Source organism: Natator depressus, chromosome 1 (assembly GCF_965152275.1).
Source record: "Natator depressus isolate rNatDep1 chromosome 1, rNatDep2.hap1, whole genome shotgun sequence".
Lineage (NCBI taxonomy): Eukaryota > Metazoa > Chordata > Testudines > Cheloniidae > Natator > Natator depressus.
In genome coordinates, this window is record NC_134234.1 from 214,696,280 (window position 1) to 214,716,884 (window position 20,605).

At 50.5% G+C, this 20,605-nt stretch overlaps 1 protein-coding gene across 1 annotated transcript in view; it reads right to left on the reverse strand.

Annotated features, from left to right (window-relative positions):
• The window catches only part of A2ML1 (alpha-2-macroglobulin like 1), a 60,053-nt gene that overhangs the window by 17,422 nt on the left and 22,026 nt on the right, over positions 1-20,605 (reverse strand). Inside the window, exons 2-16 of the mRNA XM_074934903.1 lie at positions 20,404-20,529; positions 18,714-18,897; positions 14,661-14,823; positions 13,082-13,134; positions 9,432-9,452; positions 8,371-8,530; positions 8,019-8,103; positions 7,215-7,338; positions 6,726-6,840; positions 6,046-6,155; positions 5,562-5,729; positions 1,831-2,061; positions 890-953; positions 564-709; positions 144-293 (exon numbers count right to left, since the gene is read on the reverse strand). Coding sequence (XP_074791004.1) covers positions 144-293; positions 564-709; positions 890-953; positions 1,831-2,061; positions 5,562-5,729; positions 6,046-6,155; positions 6,726-6,840; positions 7,215-7,338; positions 8,019-8,103; positions 8,371-8,530; positions 9,432-9,452; positions 13,082-13,134; positions 14,661-14,823; positions 18,714-18,897; positions 20,404-20,471 — 1,842 coding nt within the window. The 5' untranslated portion in view covers positions 20,472-20,529. The remainder of the gene's footprint in view (positions 1-143; positions 294-563; positions 710-889; positions 954-1,830; positions 2,062-5,561; positions 5,730-6,045; positions 6,156-6,725; positions 6,841-7,214; positions 7,339-8,018; positions 8,104-8,370; positions 8,531-9,431; positions 9,453-13,081; positions 13,135-14,660; positions 14,824-18,713; positions 18,898-20,403; positions 20,530-20,605) is intronic.

Consider the following 20,605-nt stretch of genomic DNA (forward strand, 5'->3'; position numbering starts at 1 on the left):
ACACAGACACCTGCCATTCATCCCTCACCCGAGCTCCTACCGCCAACCCTCTCCCACACACAGATGCCCCTCTTTCACCCCAGAGCCCCAGCTTCCACCCTTTCTCCATCATTCTGCCCATCCCATCACAGTGAGCCACTCACACTGCTGTTGGAGAGCTCCCTCTCTGGCCTCAGGAGTAGGACGCTCTGGTCCACAGCTCGGATGGCACACAGCGAGTTGGGAGCCGCCCTCAGCTGGAGATTCACAGTTGCCCCTGGCAGGTCCTGCTGCTGCGAGAACTCCAGGTTGACCTGGACAGATGGATCCCAAGATGGGGAGAGCCCGTAACATGGGAGCAAAGAGGCAGGAAAGAGGAAGGGCAAGAAAAGGGATGAATTAGAGAAAAATGATTCCTCTGTTCAAGGGGAAAGATAAGGGTTTAGTCGTGGCTCCCCTTAGCACTAAGCTGCATTTTCTGTTGGCGCACATGCCATGCACTGAAATGGCTTAATCTCTATGGTACCCACCACCCCTCTTCCTGCACCTGTGCCAACCCCAGCCTCCTCAAGCCGGAGCCTCACCTCGTTCTTGAAGCACATGGAGACTGTGAACTGGACTTTGTCAGCAACAACTCCCCCATCAGGGAACATGGCATAAACCACCAAAGAGGGGTTAGGAGCAAAGTGGGAGGTGAAGGTGAGAGGGATGGAGAAAGAGCCCATCAGCCCTGGGAGGAGAGAGGAAGAGGAGAGATTCTGTCAGTAGATCTAATATGGTCTCCTCCTGCCCATCTCAGCCCCTCCCACCCCTCTCCATGCTGCCTCCTTCAGGGCTCTGATTTGTCACTAGAGCCCATCACTGGAGGGGTTTTACTCCCCCATTTTCGGAGAGGAGGCTGTGGACTTACCACCATTCTTCTTGATGTCGACACGTTTCTGACCATCCCCGATGAGCTTCTGCTTCCCCACCACCTAGGGAAGGAGAAGGAGAGAGATCTTAGAAGGTGTTCAGGTCAGGTACCTTCTCCCATCTCCTCTCATGTCCCCCCCAAACACCACAGATCAAAGGTTACCAGCCATGGGACGGGTGAAGTCACATGGGGGACACTAGCCCTGAGAGAGGGAGGGTTTCAGACAGGAAAGGAGGCAGGTTGTTGGAGGGTTTTGGCAGCAGGGAAGGGGCTTGCATGTCCAGGAAACAGAGAGAAGAGGCCTGTCCTATGGGGACTGCACATTTTGTAGGGCGAGAGAGACTGGGGATGGTTTCTAGCAGTGGGGAGGTGAGCTGCACTGGGCATGCTGGTTCAGGAACTAACAGGAGGGAAAGGCAGATTATGGGGAAGTATCCTAGGAGATTGGGAAAGGGGGTTCATATGGGAGGGCATGTCCAGACACAGGGAAGGGAATCTAGCACTGCAAGAGGCATATCGGGTAGCAACGGCATATCTGGGGAGATTGGGATGGCTTCTAGAAGGAAGGAAGGTGGATCCACCAGGAGCAGATGTTTGTGAGGGTGAGGGCAAGATTTGGTGGGGAGCAGGCAAAGAGGAGTGAACGTGAGTAGAGAATTGCAAAGAAGGTAGGAGGGGGGTTCGCTGTCCTGTCGCAGGGGAGAGGGAGGGATCAGCAACTAGGAGGGGCTGGGCTGTCTGGGAGGAGCTGTGAGAGGGGAGGGCAGAACAGGAGAAGAGGAGTTGAAGGAAAAGCATGTGCCTCTTGGTGTTTCAAGGGTTAAGTCACAGCTGATGAGAGCTACAGCCATGCATATCTTCCCCCTGCTCCCCAAGACCCTTCCTTGGAACGTCCCACAAGATCTGTCCCCCGTCCCCTGGCCTGCCTGGGCACTCACATAGAAGGAGAAGAGGATTTCTCTGGCTTTGCCTCCCAGATCTATTCGGTCAATGCTGTAATCCACCCGGACCACCTGCTTCTGGCCGCAGGGCAGCACCCCTGGCAGCCGCTGGATTTTGAGGTAGCTCTTGGTGGTGCTGTAGTATGGCTTCAGGTGGAGGAAAGCATTCAGGTAATACTGACTGATCCTTGTAGAGTCAGACACCAGATCTGGAAGCCTGAACCTTCCCTAGAAGAGAAATAAAGGTAATAATTATGACTGCATTTCTCCAGAGCACTGTCAATGTTCTGGCCAGAACATGTATATATACACTGCCCTCTGCTGGATGGAATCAGTACAGCTCAATCAGAAGCTGTAATCCTTGTACATCTAACCAGGATTTTCCTCTGGTTTAAGCACTAGAGGCCAGTGCTTTAAGAGCAGAAGGGCCCCCGTTCTGTTCTGGGGCATCCACGGATCTGTTACAATCCCACAGTGCTTTACAACAAGTGGGCTGGATTCCAAAAGACATGATTGTATTAGACATGAAAAGGGACCATACGCATCTAAAGTGGCATGTATTATCATTACACATTATAATACAGCAGGGGTGGCCCACCTGTGGCTCTGGAGCCGCATGCGGCTCTTCAGAGGTTAATATGCGGCTCCTTACCTAGGCACTGATTCCAGGGCTGGAGCTATAGATGCTAACTTTCCAATGTGCTGGAGGGTGCTCACTGCTCAACCCCCTGCTCTGCCCCAAGCCCTGCCCCCACTGCACCCCTTCCCCCAAGGCCCCTGCCCCTTCCCCTGAGCCTGCCAAGCCCTCGCTCCTCTCCCCTCCCCCCCATAGCCTCCTGCGCAGGTGAAACAGCTGACTGTGGTGGGCGGGGGGGAGGGGGCAGTAGGTGCTGATTGGTGGGGGCTGCCAGCAGGCAGGAGGCACTGGGGAGCAGATGGGGGGCTGCTGATGTATTATTGTGGCTCTTGCTCTTAGGCTCAGGTTGGCCACCCCTGTAATATATAATTGTTATCTATGTAAGGGGACTGTTGCCCCCTTACTAATATTCAGTGCGGGTGTTTTAGTTGCTAGCTCCCAGTACTAAAAAGGGGGAAGGGTCGATGGGGAATCAGGACCCTGAGACTGACAGCCCCCAGGAACAATGGGGAGAGGCCAATGCTCCAGGTCAGCCTGAATGACAGGGTGGGCAGGCTAATCAGGGAGTCAGGAGGCCAGGGAGGTCCCATCCTCCCTGTGAGCTGGATTTGCCTGGGTCAGACAGAGTGGAGCCAAGCTAAGGAGAAAGCAGGGGCCTGAGCTGAGCTGGGGAACGGAGCTGTGCCAGCCCCAGAGGGACCAGAAAAGCAGCCCAGAGAGAGCAGACCCTGTCCTGGGAGCAGAGCTGCAGCCCCAAAGCCAGAGGCACAGCACAGAGAGAGCAGACCTGTCCTGGGAGCAGAGCTGCTGCAACCAGAGCCAGAGGGGCCAGAAAAGCAGCCCAGGAAGCAGGTCAGTGCTGGGAGCAGAGTCACAGAAGCAGCCTGCAGAGCAGACCTGTCCTGGGAGCAGAGCTGCAGCAACCAGAGCCAGAGGGGCCAAAGAAGCAGCCCAGGGAGCTGGAGGCAGAGCAGCAGAGACAGAGTGGTGCAGCTGAGGCTGGAGCAGTCCGGAGCTGGGTGCGGTGAGTAGCTGGGGAGAGTGAGGGGGACCCTGGGCAGCAGGCCCAGCACAGGGAGATGCCTCAGCCAAGAGGCTCTGCAGGCCAGGCTTGGATCGTAGCCCCGACAGGGCGGGGGCGACACTGGGAAGAAGGGTCCTACCACTTAGAGCCTGAGAGCGTGTGGCCACCACCAGAGCAAGTGTCCAACCCATTGCATCCCTGCAGCACAGCCAGGGCCTGAGAAGGCGGCCTGGGACTTACAACGAAAAGCCTGTGAACTGCCCTGACATTCCAGAGACACTGTTTGTGATGTTCCCTGCCACAGAGTGGGGTGATGTGTTTCCTTTCACCTTTCCCATTTTTCCATATTCTTTTTAAAATTAATTGTTGATTAAATAACTTGCATTTGCTTTAACTTGTATGTAATGGTCAGTGGGTCAGAGAAGTGCCCAGTACAGACAGAGTACCCGGGAGTGGGGACACCCTAGCCCCTGTCCTAGGTGACCACAGCAGGGTTGGGGGTTGAGCCCCCCAGGAATCCTGGGCCCAGCCTTGTTGGGGTTACGAGGACTCTGCCAGACAGGAGAGTGGAAGGGGAGTCCTCAAGGGCAGAGAAGCCACTGGGTAAAGGAAGTGGGAGCGAGGTCTCAGATCCTTTCTCTAGCCCACTTCACCGGGGTAGTGCAGAAGCCAGGAAAGTTCTCCACAAAAGCGGGACTATTCCCCCGCTTACATCTACAACAAATGTATGTAATTTATAGATACAAAATGGCTTATAGCCTGAAGCCAATCATTAACTGCCTGGAATTATGAAGAAACCTCCACAGTGGACAGTTAGTGCATAGCTGTCTGTTACTGAGTAGCAGCTGTGTTAGTCTGTATTCGCAAAAAGAAAAGGAGTACTTGTGGCACCTTAGAGACTAACCAATTTATTTGAGCATAAGCTTTCGTGAGCTACAGCTCACTTCATCGGATGCATAAAGTGGAAAATACAGTGAGGAGATTTATACACACACAGACCATGAAAAAATGGGTGTTTATCATACACATTCTCTCCCCCCACCCCACTCTCCTGCTGGTAATAGCTCATCTTAAGTGATCACTCTCCTTACAATGTGTATGATAAACACCCATTTTTTCATGGTCTGTGTGTGTATAAATCTCCTCACTGTATTTTCCACTTTATGCATCCGATGAAGTGAGCTGTAGCTCACAAAAGCTTATGCTCAAATAAATTGGTTAGTCTCTAAGGTGCCACAAGTCCTCCTTTTCTGTCTGTTACTGGATTTCTTGCTTCCTCTCAAGTATGTGGCATTAGCCACTGTCGCAAACAGGATACTGGACTAGATGGTGAATCACAGCACTGATCTGGTTTGGAAAGTCCCCTGTCCTCCATGTATTCACTTAGGCACTTATCAGATGTGTGAGATATGCCAATAAGAAAATTTAGCAGGGAGCAGACTAGCTTATTGGATGTCTAAAAACATGGATGTCTATCAACAGACAACTGGCTTCAACAGGAGCCATTAATCCTCACTGCTGGCATTTGTTTATCTGTGGATGGGGGTAGAGACCTAACAAGGCCAGTTTTCGGTGCACAGAGGTAGCTCTTATCTGATGAAAATTCAGCAGTATCTTTGATTACACTTAGAGCAGGTCCTTGGGCTGGATGTTAGATGACCAGACAGAAATCTTTGAAAAACTGGACTTTTTATATCCTAGAGTCACTCACCCACTATTGAAATGTAGCTGCCTGTGGGAAGGAGGGAGCCATTCTGCACCAGCAGCACTATACAACATGACCACAAGAGGGGAAGGGAATAAAGTCTCCTCCACTTGAAACAGCAGACTTTAGGATGGCAGAATGTACAGAGTTAAGGGACTCACACCTACCTCAGATAAACTCTGTATTATATGGCAACAGCCCTAGTGATGAGAATTACTCTCAGATCAAGGGCCTGAGAGATACAGAGAAGAGAATCTCTAGGGCCTACACAAAAGAGAATTGTGTGGAGCCTTGCTGGTGCCCGATGTCTTTGTCAGCTCCTGGATGTAGCACTGGAATGCACTGTTCTTAATTTGACTCACCTCCAGAGAGACCTCACTTCTATTCCACGTAGCTGTGTCCAAAGTGAAGGTAGCCACCCCAGTGCTATCGGTGGTGAGATTTTGGTGGGACTGGGTGTTCCCAGCATTAATAACCAAGAAAACGGGCTGCTTCTTCAGTATGGAGCCTTCTCGGTCCAGGGCTTTGATCTGCAGGGAGAGAATCATGCACACATTCAACCAGCAAAATCTGCTCTTGAGGAGAGACTGACCGGAATGGGGAATCTCTATGAGAGACACTCAGTGGGGCCGAGAAAGCTCAGAGCAGGCTGGCCCCTTCTAAAGAGAGGGGTAGGGCTGAGGACTAGACAGAGGTAATCTCTAGGGAAAATTAAAAATGGGAATTTCTCTGAGACGATGCCACAGGCGCCCGTGTTTTTTTCACCTGCTAGAGGCATTATGTAAAGCACCGTACTTCGGCTGCCCTGGAAGACCACTCAGAAGCTCCACCCCATATAGATTTTACCTTCCCGCTGTAGGGGTACCCCGGGTGGTAGTAATTGTCTGAATCCTCAAAGCTCATTGACCCAGCTTCCTCAGACATAAACGCAACATGGGTAGCGTTTGCCTCCACGCCTTTGGGAGAAAGACAAGATGCACAGTGAGCCAATGAACACATGCAGTGGTTTGCCATACTCTGCCACACCAGGTTACAACAGAAACGTTTTGGGACCACCCCTCCCATCTAGCCATAAAGCAAGGGAGGAAGGCCATGACCCCCCTCCACCCCGACCTGTTTGCGATCCCCATGTTGACAACCTGTGAATGAGCACCATGGCTAAAGACTCCACTCTGATTGGCAGAACTCCTGCCAGGTCTCCTGCCTGCCGGTGACCAACCCATTTGTTTCAAAAGACAGTTTCAGGGTCCATTAGTGGCCAGTGGAATAGTCCACAATCCGAACAGTGTATACGTAGTGGGAAATGGCCCAAGCTGTAGTGGCCAATGGGGCAGGCCAAGCATGTGCCCACACACACCACAAAAACACTAAGTGTTAGGGGTCATTCAGTCCATTTCAGAGATCACTCTGGGTCAACATTTCCTTCTTTCACCCCCACGAGAGCTTTATTATAAGGAAGAGAGAAGCAATAAACGCCCTCACTCTCAAGCGCACACACACAACACTTTGCAGATGCTAGGGTTTACCTGTTCCAGCTTCCACCAAAGTGGCTACCACATTTATACTGTGGCTGTACCGAGGGCTGACAAGGCTGAAGAATGCCAAGTCCACGGAGGCTGAGAAACAACCGGTCTTATCAGTCTGGAAAAGAGGCAATGAGAATTGCTGACACTTGCTGACCACATACTCAAGGAACAAGAGGAAAGGAACAGCCACCCTGTGATCTCGTGAGAGGTCAGAAGCGAAGCAGTGGCAGGCTCTGTCAGAGCACAGAGGGGAGACATGCAAACACCGCAGGGAGTAGAGGAGCGTATGAGTCATCAGGAGGCACTACTGTCCCCAAGTCAGCAGTACTAAGCTAAATGCTCCAGTGCGGTGCGAGGGATACTGTGCAGAAGTGCCCACTGCTCCTGGTTAGAATTTCTCCCTCTCTACCTCGTTCTTTTGCCCTGCCGTTCCTCTTTCCCTAGATGCTCCTACATCTCCATTAGACCATTTCCCAGTTCCCTCCTCACCTGGCCTGTGACATTCTGGCAGATGTCTGTGGGCTCTGACTCTGTCCTGTCCATGTACCAGGTATATGCTGTCCGACACAAAGAGACTTGTACTGTACCCTGGACAGGCTTTCCGTAGGTGTACCTGGCAGAGAAGGGAAACAGGGGAAAAAAAACCATCTGCCACTGATGTTCTTAGTTCACTTCTGCATTCTTCCTTTGCACCATGGTGTATGTGCCTGCTATTCCAGTCCTGGGCTCCCCACACAGCTCTGCCAATGCACCTCAGTCCTGCCCTGAAGCCCCCCTGCTATTCCAGTCCTTGGTTCCCCACACAGCTCTGCTGATATACTCCCATTTCACACACACACACACACACACACACACACACACACACAAAACACCCGCCCCTTCCTACTCCATCCCTGCACTTTAACTGGGCGGGACACACACACACACACACACACACACACACACACACACACACACACACACACACACACACACACACACACACACACACACACACACAAAACACCCGCCCCTTCCTACTCCATCCCTGCACTTTAACTGGGCGGGACACTCCATGGTTAATTTAAAAAAAAAAAAAAGCGTTCTGGGGAAGCTGCAGAATGCATAGACTTCCACATGGAAGAAGAGTTGAGAGCCACTGTAAATGCTTTCACCTTTTCCCTGAAAATCCTTACTACAACTCAGACCACCTGAGAAACCCAAAGCTAATCCCTTACATCCACTGAGCAAGATGAGCCGATACATTTGCCCGTTAACTGTGTCCTCCCATCGCAAGAGCCCTGTGAAACATACTTGCCACAAACTTTCAGTGGAAAAGATGTATCCGATGTGAAGATCCGAGTTGGCTCAGTCACAACCACTTTGAATTTGGGCAGCACTGGGGAGGGAGAAATTGGATGCAAGAAGTTAAGAAAGAAACATGGTCGGCTCAGGGAGCAGTGTGTATCTGCGTGTTGTGGGGGTGCAGCACGCCCAGAGACAGAATTCCCTTGGAGAGAAGGGTGGGGGGTGTCCTCTCTAAGGCAAGCGTTCACTTGCAGAGTCAGAATCAGGGTTGGATAGGGAGAGGGCTTCCCCTGGGACTGTCAGAGAGTGGAGTGCTAACTGCTGCCTCCTGGACTGCATGCTGCGCTCCCCTCCATACCGTACTCCTCCACGCTGAAGGTGCTGTAGGCCTTCCCACTGTCCACAGTGATGGTGTACGTTCCCAGGGGCGGTTCGGCTGCCAGCTGGAAGGACAACTGCACGATGCCTCGCACTGGTTTCACATTAAGCCACTGGCCAATCCGGTTATTCTCAGGATCCTGATGCCATGGGCAGAAACAGGATTAAAATGGAGCCCGTCTTCCCCGTTTTACTCCCCATGCAGCCCAGCCCTTGGGTAGACAGGGGCTCGGAGTGCTACAGAGGCTGGACCCAGCACCCCTGTAGCTTGGTGGTGGCTCTGCATGACCATGCAGGAGACCAGGGTTCCAGGCCCGGTTTCTTGCTCTTCAGGGGCCAGCACAGGCTGCGAGCGCTCCAGAGGCTGAACTCTGCCCCAGGGGTAGTGCCCTGCACTGCTGGGTGGGAGACCTGGCTCCCATTCCCTGGCTCGGGCTCACGCTCCTGGAGCTGGCAGGGGCTAGACTTGCTGCTGAAGTGGGCTCGGGGCGCCCTAGAGTTCGCACTGTTCTTCGCTGTTGGTGACCCGAGGCTCTCCAAGGGCTGGTAGGGACTGAGGACGGTGCGGAGCCTGGACTAGACAACCCCAGCAGATTAGCGCTCTGCACTGCAGTGTGGGAGAGGGAGGCTGGATTGTCAGCCCCCAGTTTGGGAATTCCCCCTGGGCAGCAGGAGCCGCTGCTGGAGAAGCCAGGATCCCCCAGGAGCCGTTTCCCTAGAGATTAGCAATCTCTGCCGCTGTGCGGGAGGCCCGGTTTCTAGTCTCTGTCGGCACTGGTGGGAAGATTGGAATAGTGAGGGGGTCCAGTCTGGCGCCCCCTGCAGGTTGCTACTGTGTATTGCTGCGCAGAAAACCACAGTTCCAATGGTTGCTTCTCACAGCCGAGAGCTGCAGGAACAGGGCCAGCTGCCCTCCAGGGGTGGGTGCTTAGCACTGCCATGCAGGAGACCTGAGTGAGTCACAGTCTTGCTCGTCTGTGAGTGTGAAGGGAAAGGAATGGAAAACAGAGGCATCTCAGTATGCATATGGGGGCCACTGACCTTCAGCTCCACCAGCAGATACTGAAAGAGAAAACCAGAGAGAATTCCCATTAGCGATCTCTGTACTATTGCAGGGAACAGAACCTGCTGCATGGGCTGGGACCTCCTCCACCCTGAGAGCTGCGGCCAGATCCAGCCGTATTCTTAACTCCATCAGATTGTGCTCAGGGCCTGGGCATTCACGGCAGGAGCATCCGAGTTCTAGCCCTGCTGTTGCCATGAACTTCTGAGTTACCACAGTGTGCAACAGTGTTATAGTAACAATAGGACCCTCCAAGCATAGGCACTAACTATGTGGGTGCTCCGGGGTGGAGCACCCATGGAAAAAAAACAACAGTGGGTGCTCAGCACCCACCGGCAGCCCCCCGATCAGCTCCTCCCTGCCCAGTGCCTCCTGCCTGCTGGTGGCCCTGCCAATCAGTGCCTCCCCCACCCCCTCCCCCCAGCACCTCCCTCACACCACTTATCAGCTGTTCAGCTGCATGCAGGAGGCGCTGGGGCCGGGGAGGGGAAAAGAGCAAGGGCGGGACACGCTCGGGGAGGGGTGGAACAGGGCAGGAAGAGGCAGGGCTGGGGTGGGAAGAAGCCTGGGGCAGTGTGGGGTGCTGGCACATTAGAAAGTGAGTGGCTGTGCCTCCCAGCAATGTGAGCTCAGATCAACCCTTCTTGTTCCTTACAAGGCTTGAAAATATGCAGCTAATGATCCCCACCCACTTTTCAAAACTTCCAAAGTTGCCTCAACACCTCCCACAGCAGAGGCTGCAGGTGGAAGAGTCCCATTTGGCAGCAATAGAGGAGCCTCGTGTGCCTTCCTCAGCTTGGTTGGCTGCTTTTCCCTGTTTTAGTTTAATGCTAATAACTCTTTAACAATTTCCTAGGCAGCTTCAGGGAAAGTGGTTGGGTCACAGCTCAGAGCAGCTTCCCCTGTTCCCCCTCTGTGGTACTCTAGGCTTCTGGCTCCCTAGCTGTCACCTCTCCTGGGTGGAGACACTTCTTTCTCTCTTGCTTCTGACCAGGTTGTTTCCAGGATGAACAGTTCCCTTCCTACACTGTGATATCTCCAGCAAAATCAGACTGCCTAACCAGGCCTGTTTTACCTTCTCTTTAGAGCAGAGGTGGGCAAACTACATCCTGCGGGACCGTCCTGCCCGGCCCTGGAGGCTAGTCCCCAGCCCTCCCCTGCTGTTCCCCCTCCCCCACAGCCTCAGCGTGCTGCGCCACCAGTGCTCAGGCCCGCTGCTCCTGCCGGGCAGTGTGACGACGTGGCTGGCTCAGGCATGGTAAGGGGGCAGGGAGTGGGAGGTCCCAGGGGGGCAGTCAGGGGACAGGGAGCAAGGGGAAGTTGGATGGGGCAGGGGTTCTGTGGGGGGCGGTCAGGGAACGGGGGGCCTGGATAGGGAGCGGGGGTGTGGATAGGTGTTGGAGAAGTCAGGGGACAGAGAGAAGGGGCGGTTGGAGAGGGGGTGGGGTTCCGGGGGGGCAGTTAGGGGTGGGGCTCCGGGAGGGGGCGGTCAGGGGATAAGGAGCAGGGGGGGTTGGATGCGTCGGGAGTTCTGAGGGGGGCAGTCAGGGGGTGGGAAGTGGGAGGGGGCAGATAGGGGGTGGGGGCCAGGCTGTTTGGGGGAGCACAGCCTTCTGTACCTGGCCCTCCATATAGTTTTGCAACCCCGATGTGGCCCTCGGGCCAAAGAGTTTGCCCACCCCTGCTTTAGGGTGTAATTACTACAGTTAATTTACTACACAGTTTTTGCTAAGCAAGCACATTTTATACTGAATGCATTACAGAGAAAACATATTGAAAACCACGGAAAACCCTACCTGCATGTTAATAAACTAACCAGAGTTCACCCCCAACTCCAACAAGGGCTCTGGCAGGAGACCAGTAGCTTTTCCTGTAGTTTCAAGTTCTTACCACCCTTTGCTCAGCACAAGAACCCAGTCTTATGGGGGAAGTTAGGGGACAAGAGCTGAGGAAGCATTGCTCTAATGCCCCTACTCTACTTGTGCTACAATGATGACATCTTCATCATCTGGATCCATGGGAAGGAGGCCTTTGAGGATTCCACCAGGATTTCTACGATTTCCACCCCACTACCAATCTCAGCATGGACCATTCCACACAAGAGATCCACTTCCTAGACACGACAGTGCAAATAAGTGATGGTCACATAACCACCACCCTATACCGGAAACTTACTGATTGCTATATTTACCTACATGCCTCCAGCTTTAATCCAGACCACACCACATGATCCATTGGCTACAGCCAAGCTCTAAGATACAATCGCATTTTCTCCAATCCCTCAGACAGAGGCAAACACCTACAGGATCTCTATCAAGCATTCTTAAAACTACAATACCCACCTGGTGAAGTGAAGAAACAGACTGACAGAGCCAGAAGGGTACCCAAAAGTCACCTACTGCAGGACAGGCCCAACAAAGAAAGTAACAGAACGCCACTAGCTGTCACCTACAGCCCCCAACTAAAACCTCTCCAGTGCATCATCAAGGATCTACAACCTATCATGAAGGACGATCCCTCACTCTCACAGACTTTGGGAGACAGGCCAGTTCTCGCTTACAGACAGCCCCCCAACCTGAAGCAAACACTCACCAGCAACCACACACCACACAACAGAAACACTAACCCAGGAACCAAACCCTGCAACAAACCCCGTTGCCAACTCTGTCCACATATCTATTCAAGGGACACCATCATAGGATCTAACCACATCAGCCACACCATCAGGGGATCATTCACCTGCACATCTACCAATGCGATATATGAGCTCATGTGCCAGCAATGCTCCTCTGCCACGTACACTGGCCAAACCGGACAGTCTCTACACAAAAGAATAAATGGACACAAATCTGACATCAAGAATTATAACATTTAAAACCAGAAGGAGAACACTTCAATCTCCCTGGACACTCAATAACAGACTTAAAAGTGGCAGTTCTTCAACAAAAAAACTTCAAAAACAAACAGACTCCAATGAGAAACTGCAGAACTGGAATTAATTTGCAAACTGGACACCATCAAATGAGGCCTGTATAAAGACTGGAAGTGGATGGGTCACTACAAAAACTGATTTTCCCCTGCTGATACTCACACCTTCTTGTGAACTGTTTGAAATGGGCCACCTTGATTACATTGGCCTCATTAGCATTACAAAAGTTATTTCTACCCCTTCTTGTCAACTGTTGAGAATAGCCCACTTCCACCTTAATTGAATTGGCTCACTAGCACCGACTCCCCACTTGGTAAGGCAACTCCCATCTTTTCATATGCTGTGTATTTATACCTCTCTACTGTATGTTCCACTCCATGCATCTGATGAAGTGGGTTTTAGCCCACGAAAGCTTATGCCCAAATAAATTTGTTAGTCTCTAAGGTGCCGCAAGGACTCCTCGTTGTTTTTGCTGATACAGACTAACATAGCTACCACTCTGAAACAGGAAAGGAGTTTGCAGAAGGGAGCTGGGATTTCCCCTTTGGTTAAATTCAAACTCTTGCAGCTGCTGAGAGATCCCAGATTGGTACTCTGGAGGTATAAAGCCCTCTGCCCCCAGGGCAGAAGCAAAGAAAGGCTCTCCCCACATGCTACCTTCTATCTCCTTCTCTCCTCTTCCCCTGCCACATTTCTCACCTTGTCATTCAGTGGGATGAAATTGCTGTTCAGAGTGACAATTCGAAACCTCACTGCAATGGGAAAAAACAAATAAAATGCCTTTAGACTAATCTTCATGTGACAATCTAAGCCTATTTCCCCAATCCCGGCTGTATACACAGGTTCGAGGCATCATTTCAACACGTTCCCTGAAGCCACATAGTTTCTGAGGCATTAAGTATTTGAGGGCTTGACAGGCTTTGAAGACAGGGATGGGGGGCGGGAATATGTAGCAAGGAGAAAAAGAACTCAGGAGGTATTTTGGGGAAGTGCGGTGTGGAGGTGGGTCTAGCACTGGTTCTCAACCAGGGTCTATGACCAGGTTCCAGGGAGTCCACCAAGGACCAAGCTTCAGCCTCAGGTGTCAGGGCTCAGGGCCAAGCTCCAACCTCATGCGATGGGGCTCGAGGAGGGAGTGCCACCTCCACCCCCGACTCACCTCAGTGGGCCACTCAGCCTGTCTGGATGGGGGGTGCAACCCAAAATTGCAGCATCACTGCAGAAGAGAGATATCCCCCTGCCATCAGAAGGGGTTGCCTTACAACCATTGACTCCATGAGTAAGCAGCAGCCAGCCAAGGAGGCACACCACTCCTCTGCCCTGCTACATCAGCACTGCAGGGAGCACAGCCAATGGAAGGCAGAAATCGGGGGGTGACCTTCTGGGCTCCCCCCCACATCACCTCTGGTTGGGGGTCTGCAGGTTTGTCTATTTAAGTTTAGGGGTCCCTGGTTTTGAAAAAAAAAAAAAAAAAAAGTTGAGAACCACTGGTCTGGTGTTTCCACTTCATCTGCTTTACGTGGTTCTGAAGAGATGAAGCTGAAAGGCAACAAGTGTTTTCTGCGTGAAATGGGACAAGTTTATTTTGGCTGTGTGGGTGGAACCTGTGAAACCTTTTAAGAAAAATAATCTGTTTGTCAGGGGTTGTGAAATGCGAGAGAAAAAAACCCTCTCCTTAAACAGGCCGTATCTCTGCCGATAGCTGCTCAGCTTCTCAGGAAGCTCCCTGGAAAGGGAAAATGCTAGACTAGTTGCACACACCAGCAGATACAATGGCATTGGCTTACTCACGCCAACATCTGTGAACGAGCACCTCTCCAGACATGTGTACACTTGCAAATTCACATATGCACACTGGTGCAGAAACACACATAGCCCTTCGGCTACCATGCACTCACACACTTGCAGAGCTCTGCACACGCCAACCTCTCGGCATGAATAGATCTGCAGACATGTACTCACCTGAGGATAAACACGGCTATGTACCAGCTTGTAGCCAAATACCTCGCCATATGCACCTGAAGTGTACACGTATACATGTGCAAACTCACATGCACCAAAAACCACTTGCCCATGCACACGCACCTGCGAATACGAGTGCATACAAACACATGCAAACACAACACAACAGTCTCATCTGCAAGTTGTGCTCATTTTCACTAATGCAAAGAAAAAACACTCACAACTGCACCTCTCTAGGAATATATGCACACACCCAATGACACATCTGCATGCACACACAGAGAAAGGAAATCCCTCAGGGCAGATCCCTTCTTACCCAACTGTCCAGGCATATAGATGGGCTTGTCAGTCTGCACAAAAGTACTGTTGCTGGCCCTCTCGATCAGGACTTGTTTCTTCTCAACTATCTTGCTCCTGCTCCCACATCCAGACAGCTGAATGGTAGCAACTTCCTCAGTGCCCCCTGAAGGAGGTGGGACCTGGGGTACACAGGAAACAACATTAGGAGAGTTAGGCACAATCCTTGGAGGAGGAAATTAATGATCACATTGCCCACTAGTGAGTAATCCACAGAGGAGATAAGGAATCTACTTCTGCGGCCAGCTGAGGGACTTCTCCTTTAGCTGAAGAGGTCTGTGTTCTTGGAGCCCCTTCAACTCCAAGAACACACACAAGAGTGTGACTTATATGGTAGTTGTGGCTGCTAGGTGCTGCAAATGGATTTGTTACTGTGGAAGTGTCAAGAAGCTGGTGAAAGTGGGCTCCAGCTCCAGCTCTCCCCCAGGTTATTGCTGGGTGAAGAGTATTTATCAAATCAAAGATGTGTTGAGTTAGGGCTTCACCAGTGCCATTAGCTGCACAGAATTGGCCTTGGTCATCGTTCAATGGACAGGACAATTACCAGCCTGTGGCTCCTTCACCAAGCATCAAAATGAACACACACCTAGAGCAGTACCAAATACTAGGGCACGTGCTGGGAGCCACCAGGCATGAGGTGGGAAGAGGAGGAAAACACAGAGAGAATCTATGGGCACTAATAATCAACACAATACCTACTTCATTACATGACCCAGGCAGCCCAGCTCCACCCTGCCAATGACATCAACATCACGTGCTGCCTTCCTCCCAGAAACCATTACACTTCAATTACTCTGCATTAATGAGTGGGGGGGATAAGAGACGGAGAGTAACAGCTCGCTTTTCAGTGATTGGCATAGCACAGAGCACAGTCTTGCACTACTGCAAACCAATACCATTTCTCTCTCTCTCTCTCGTTGTATTCATGTGTGTATGTGGGGGGGGGTGTTAAAACAGAGCTGGCTCAATGGGTACGTGACCATGAGCCCATTGCCCAGCTTCCTTATTTATCATTTACCACCACCCAGAGTTTGTTTATAATAAAACACTTTGCAGAACATGTGAATTGCAGTGGGAAGCGTCTAAGGGCTGTGACATGTGTGTTGACATTGGCACAACATAGCTTGAGGCAGGAAGCGCTTCTTGCTACTGTGCCACAAAAACCTTTCCCAGGGGCCTTATTATTACTGGACTTGCTCATTAACCACACCTGTTAGTGCATGTGTGTGCACACCCTGCCAGTGCACTGCTCTGTACCACGAGTGAGGATCCTGGTTTCAGGCTTCTAGAACTGAATTTTGGGGCCTATCTTTTGGCAAAAGGAGAATATATACACATGCATAAGAAAAGAAATGTTTTCATTTGCCTTTCTCATTGCCCAGCATACATGAAGTCGGTGTATATCAAGTGGGGTCCACTGGGATCAGTCCTGGGTCCAGTTCTCCTCAATATCTTCATTAATGATTTAGCTAATGGCATAGAGAGTACACTTATAGAGTTTGTGGACTATACCAATCTGGGAGGGGGTTGCAAGCACTTTGGAGGATAGGATTAAAATTCAAAATGATCTGGACACATTGGAGAAATGGTCTGAAGTACTCCACTTAAGAAGGAACAATCAGTTGCACACATACAAAATGGGAAATGACTGCTTAGGAAGGAGTACTGCAGAAAGGGATCTGGCGGCCACACTGGATCACAAGCTAAATATGAGTCAACAGTAACACTGTTGCAAAAAAAAAAAAAAAAAAAGCAAACATCATTCTGGGATGTATTAGCAGGAGTGTTATGAGCAAGACACGAGAAGTAATTCTTCCGCTCTACTCTGCTCTGATTAGGCCTCAACTGGAGTGGCACGGGACACAATACATTTCAGGAAAAATGTGGACAAATTGGACAAAGTCCCGAGAAGAGCAACAAAAATGATTAAACATCTAGAAAGCATGACCTATGAGAGAAGATTGAAAATATTGGGTTTGTTCAGTGTGGAGAAAGAAGACTGAGGGGGACATGATAACAGTTTACAAGTACATAAAAGGTTATAACAAGGAGGAGGGAGAAACATTGTCCTCGTTAACCTCTGAGGATAAGACAAGAGGCAATGGACTTAAATTGCATAAAGGGCGGTTTAGGTTGGACATTAGGAAAAACTTCTTAACTGTCAGGGTGGTTAAGCACTGGAACAAATTGCCAAAGGAGATTGTGGAATCTCCGTCATTGGAGATTTTTAAGAGCAGGTTAGACAAACACCTGTCAGGGATGGTCTAGAGAATACTTGGTCCTACCTTGAGTGCAGGGGACTGGACTAGATGACCCCTCGAGTTCTCTTCCAGTCCTACGATTCTATACTTGTTACGTAAATTAAATTACCAGCAAGACATGGTGTTTTCAGGACCCCTTATCATACCATTTTGCAGCCTAACAAATAGCTGCATACTTATGGTGGGCTTTTCAAATTGCCACATAGCTGTGATCCAGAATCTCAGCCTTCCTTAAAAATATTAAGCCTCCAGCCCTCATGGTTGTGAAGAACACCTTCCAAACACGAACAGAGTTGCAAACAACCTTCTCATTTACCCAGCATCCCACTGCTTTTCCTCCCTCTCCTCCCTGCTTCTCCGTCACTGCAATGGAGTAAGTGAAAAGTGACCAGAATTTACCTGCCTGCTCCTTTTTCTCTGGCTCCTACTCCCTCCCAGCAAACTAGACAAAGGCTCAACAGAGGTGGCTTGGAGGTCTCAGCATAGGTGACATGAATGTACCCCTGTATTCACACCCTACACACTATTGTAATAATCTTTGTACAAAGTATGCCTTGTAAAGTATTATTTAAAACCCCAAATTACTGATCAGTATTGTCCTGATAAAATATGTGTGGCAATATTGTATATTAACGCCATACAGTGGAATCTTATAACTTATTAACACATGTTCCAAACTGTGGTTGGCAAACAGCTCTGTCTCAGATAAAGGAATGTGTGCTCTGCTTAATTTTCATTTAAGCAGTAAACAGAGTCAAGCAGGAAGGGACACAAAGGAAGCTCTAACAGGTGAAAGAAAAAAGCAGGGAACATCCTTCCCCCATAGACTTTTTGTCTCCTGGTAACCAGCTGGAAATGTTTTTCAAGAAAGAAACTGAAATTACAAAAAGGAGGGACAACACCCCAAGGCACCCCCATCTCTTTCCATTGCTTCATTGCACCTGAAGCAATAAACAACATAGCTGTTGGACTAGGGGGAGTAGTCCTGACCTCACAAGTCTGGTCAGTAAGACTGCTGAAAGCATGTGATGAAAAAACTTTGCTTTGATTTTAACGTAATTTGTTAAGTTAGGCACCTGTTGCATTTTATCTTTCTTGTAACCATTTCTGACTTTTATGCCTCACTACTTGTACTCACTTAAAATCTCTCTCTATGTAATTAATTAACTTGTTTTATCTACTCCAGAATGTTTAAATTGAAGTGTTTTGGAAACTCCAGTTGGAGTGGCAAGTTGTGTGCATATTATTCCTTTTAAAGAAATAACAGACCTAATATAGCTTGTATAGTCCAGGAGAGGGCTGGGCAGTATAGGACATACATTTCTGGGGGGAAACCTAAGACTGGGGGTGTGTTAGGGTTACCCTGCAGGTTCACCCCTTCCTGGGGATCTACAAGGCTGGTGAGAGCCAAAGTGTAACCCAAGTGTGGCTGGCAGGCTCCATACACACAGACACTCAGGGTGCAGCTTGTATGATGGAAGGCTGTTTCTGAGTGACTCAGGTGGGAGCTACTGCTGCAAAGTATTGCAAAGCACCCAAGGTTGCAGGGCAGGGTTACGGAGCTGCACAGAAGTCTGGATTGTACTCTGATACGTCACAACAGGTATTTGAATACCAAGGCATGCCCTTCTATACCAGTCACACCAGTAAACGTCTTCACACAGGTGCATTAGCCAAGCCAAGCAGTGAGGAAGCTCCACAAGCACACCCGCATCCAACCCACATGATTTGAAAGTCCCGCAGACACTTACAGGGAAGCTGAAGCATTTGAGCTGTCTCCTCTCCCAGATGAACCTATCCAACAGCTTGTAGGTCTTGATCTTTGTCTCCAGGGTGATAGTGAGCAGCATGGAGCTCTTCACATTACTCAAGTCCATGCAGACCTTCTCCATGGAGGGATAGCTCAGCCGCGCTGGCACCACAACCACATAATTCCTTGAGCAGGGAGAGAGAAAGAATCAGAGGGAAGGATTTAATCATGTGTGTTTCTTTTAAAATGTTCCCAGGGAATCACGTTCTCTGACTGGCTGATAAACTGTACCAACCTAGCTGGCTGCTTGTGAACTTAAAGTTGCTTTATGCAGAAGCTTCCTTCCCTGGCAGGGGAGACTGGCTGAGTTTCTCTCCCCCACCATGCTCCCTAGGTTTCACAGGTGTCACCCCTTCCTGGGGATCTACAGGAGGTGGTCAGGTGCACCACAGCAAACACCTTCTGGCAGCCTCCACAGGGAGACACACCCATCCCTCATTGGGGAGGCTTGGAAAATCTCTACTATCTCTAAAGTGGGGGGGGGGGGTTGAGGCTGCCTTTATCAGTCTTGGCTTTCCAATCAAAGCAGCCCTTTACCAGATTCTGTTTCCCTCTGTGACATCACAATAGTCTCCCTGACTACTGGTGGTAATGTTGCACTGCATGACAACATGCCTTATAGGGCTGCTGTACCTTGGTCAGCTATCTCTGTGCAACCATCTTCCATTATCACAGTCCTTCTCAGTGAAGAAACACGAGGACTGGACAGAGGGAGGGATATGGGAAACCAAACATGAGGAAAACGATCTCCAGCTGGGACTCACTCCCACACCCTGCAATTCTTTGCCTAAGAAATTACTGGTCCTTTGTGACTCCCTAACTATCTCCCTAGCAACAGCCAGTGGTATCACAGAGGATGATATCATCTCTTAAAGAGACAGATGGGGAGCGAGAGGGGATGGTGTCAATATGAAAATTTCACCTCCACTTTGGAGGTGTAAAGAACAAGGGAAGGGAGAGAAATGCCAGGAATCAAGGAGAAAGAGACCCCAGACCTGGTCTTATAACTCAACTGATTTCATCAGGGAGTCTCCACCCAGCACTGACACTAGACTTCTGACAGCTTTCTCTGTCCCCCACATGCTGAACCATAAAAAAAGCTCCAGCTTCTGCTCTCTCCTGCCTTGTCCGATCTTACTCCACTTAGGGGTCTTGGAAAACCTGCCTTGATATCCCCACTCCCTACGGACTCCCTCACAGCATTCACAACTGCTCATGCGCACCCCCAGCCACTGGTCCCTTCCTCCAACAAGCTGTCCCTCCTCCACCTACCTGTTCCCCCTCTCCAACCAAGTACAATTCCTGGTCCCTCATATCTAACCATGTGCCTGCTTCCCTGACTGTCAATTAATATTCCCTCTTTCCCATCTGCCAACCATTATCATCACACCCACCCCTAACCATCACCCTCAAATATTTGTCCCAACCTCCTTGCTCCCACTTCTCATCCCCTCCCCAACAATCTGCCCCCTCAATCGACCCTGGGCATTTGTAATGCCTCTAGCCACCAAAGTGCTCTCCACTCCCCCCAACAGCAACTTGCTTCTCCCTCCCAACCCCTTGCCCTCTTCCTCCTCCTTCTCTCCACAGTCAAAGAGCTGGAGCCAGTCCCTAACCCCACAGTGACTTACGGGACAGGGTCATCCGTGACAGCAGATTGGAGGAGTCGGGCCAGGGTGCTGAAGAGAAGGAGCCACATCTCTGTGGGGACCTGCCACAAGCGCCGCCCCAAAGTGAGCTACCTGGAAGCCTCTGAGCTAGGATTCAAGTTGGGGAGCAGGAAAAGAGAGAGAGAGAGAGAGGAGCAGAAACTAAGCTGCTTTCTCTGTGGCT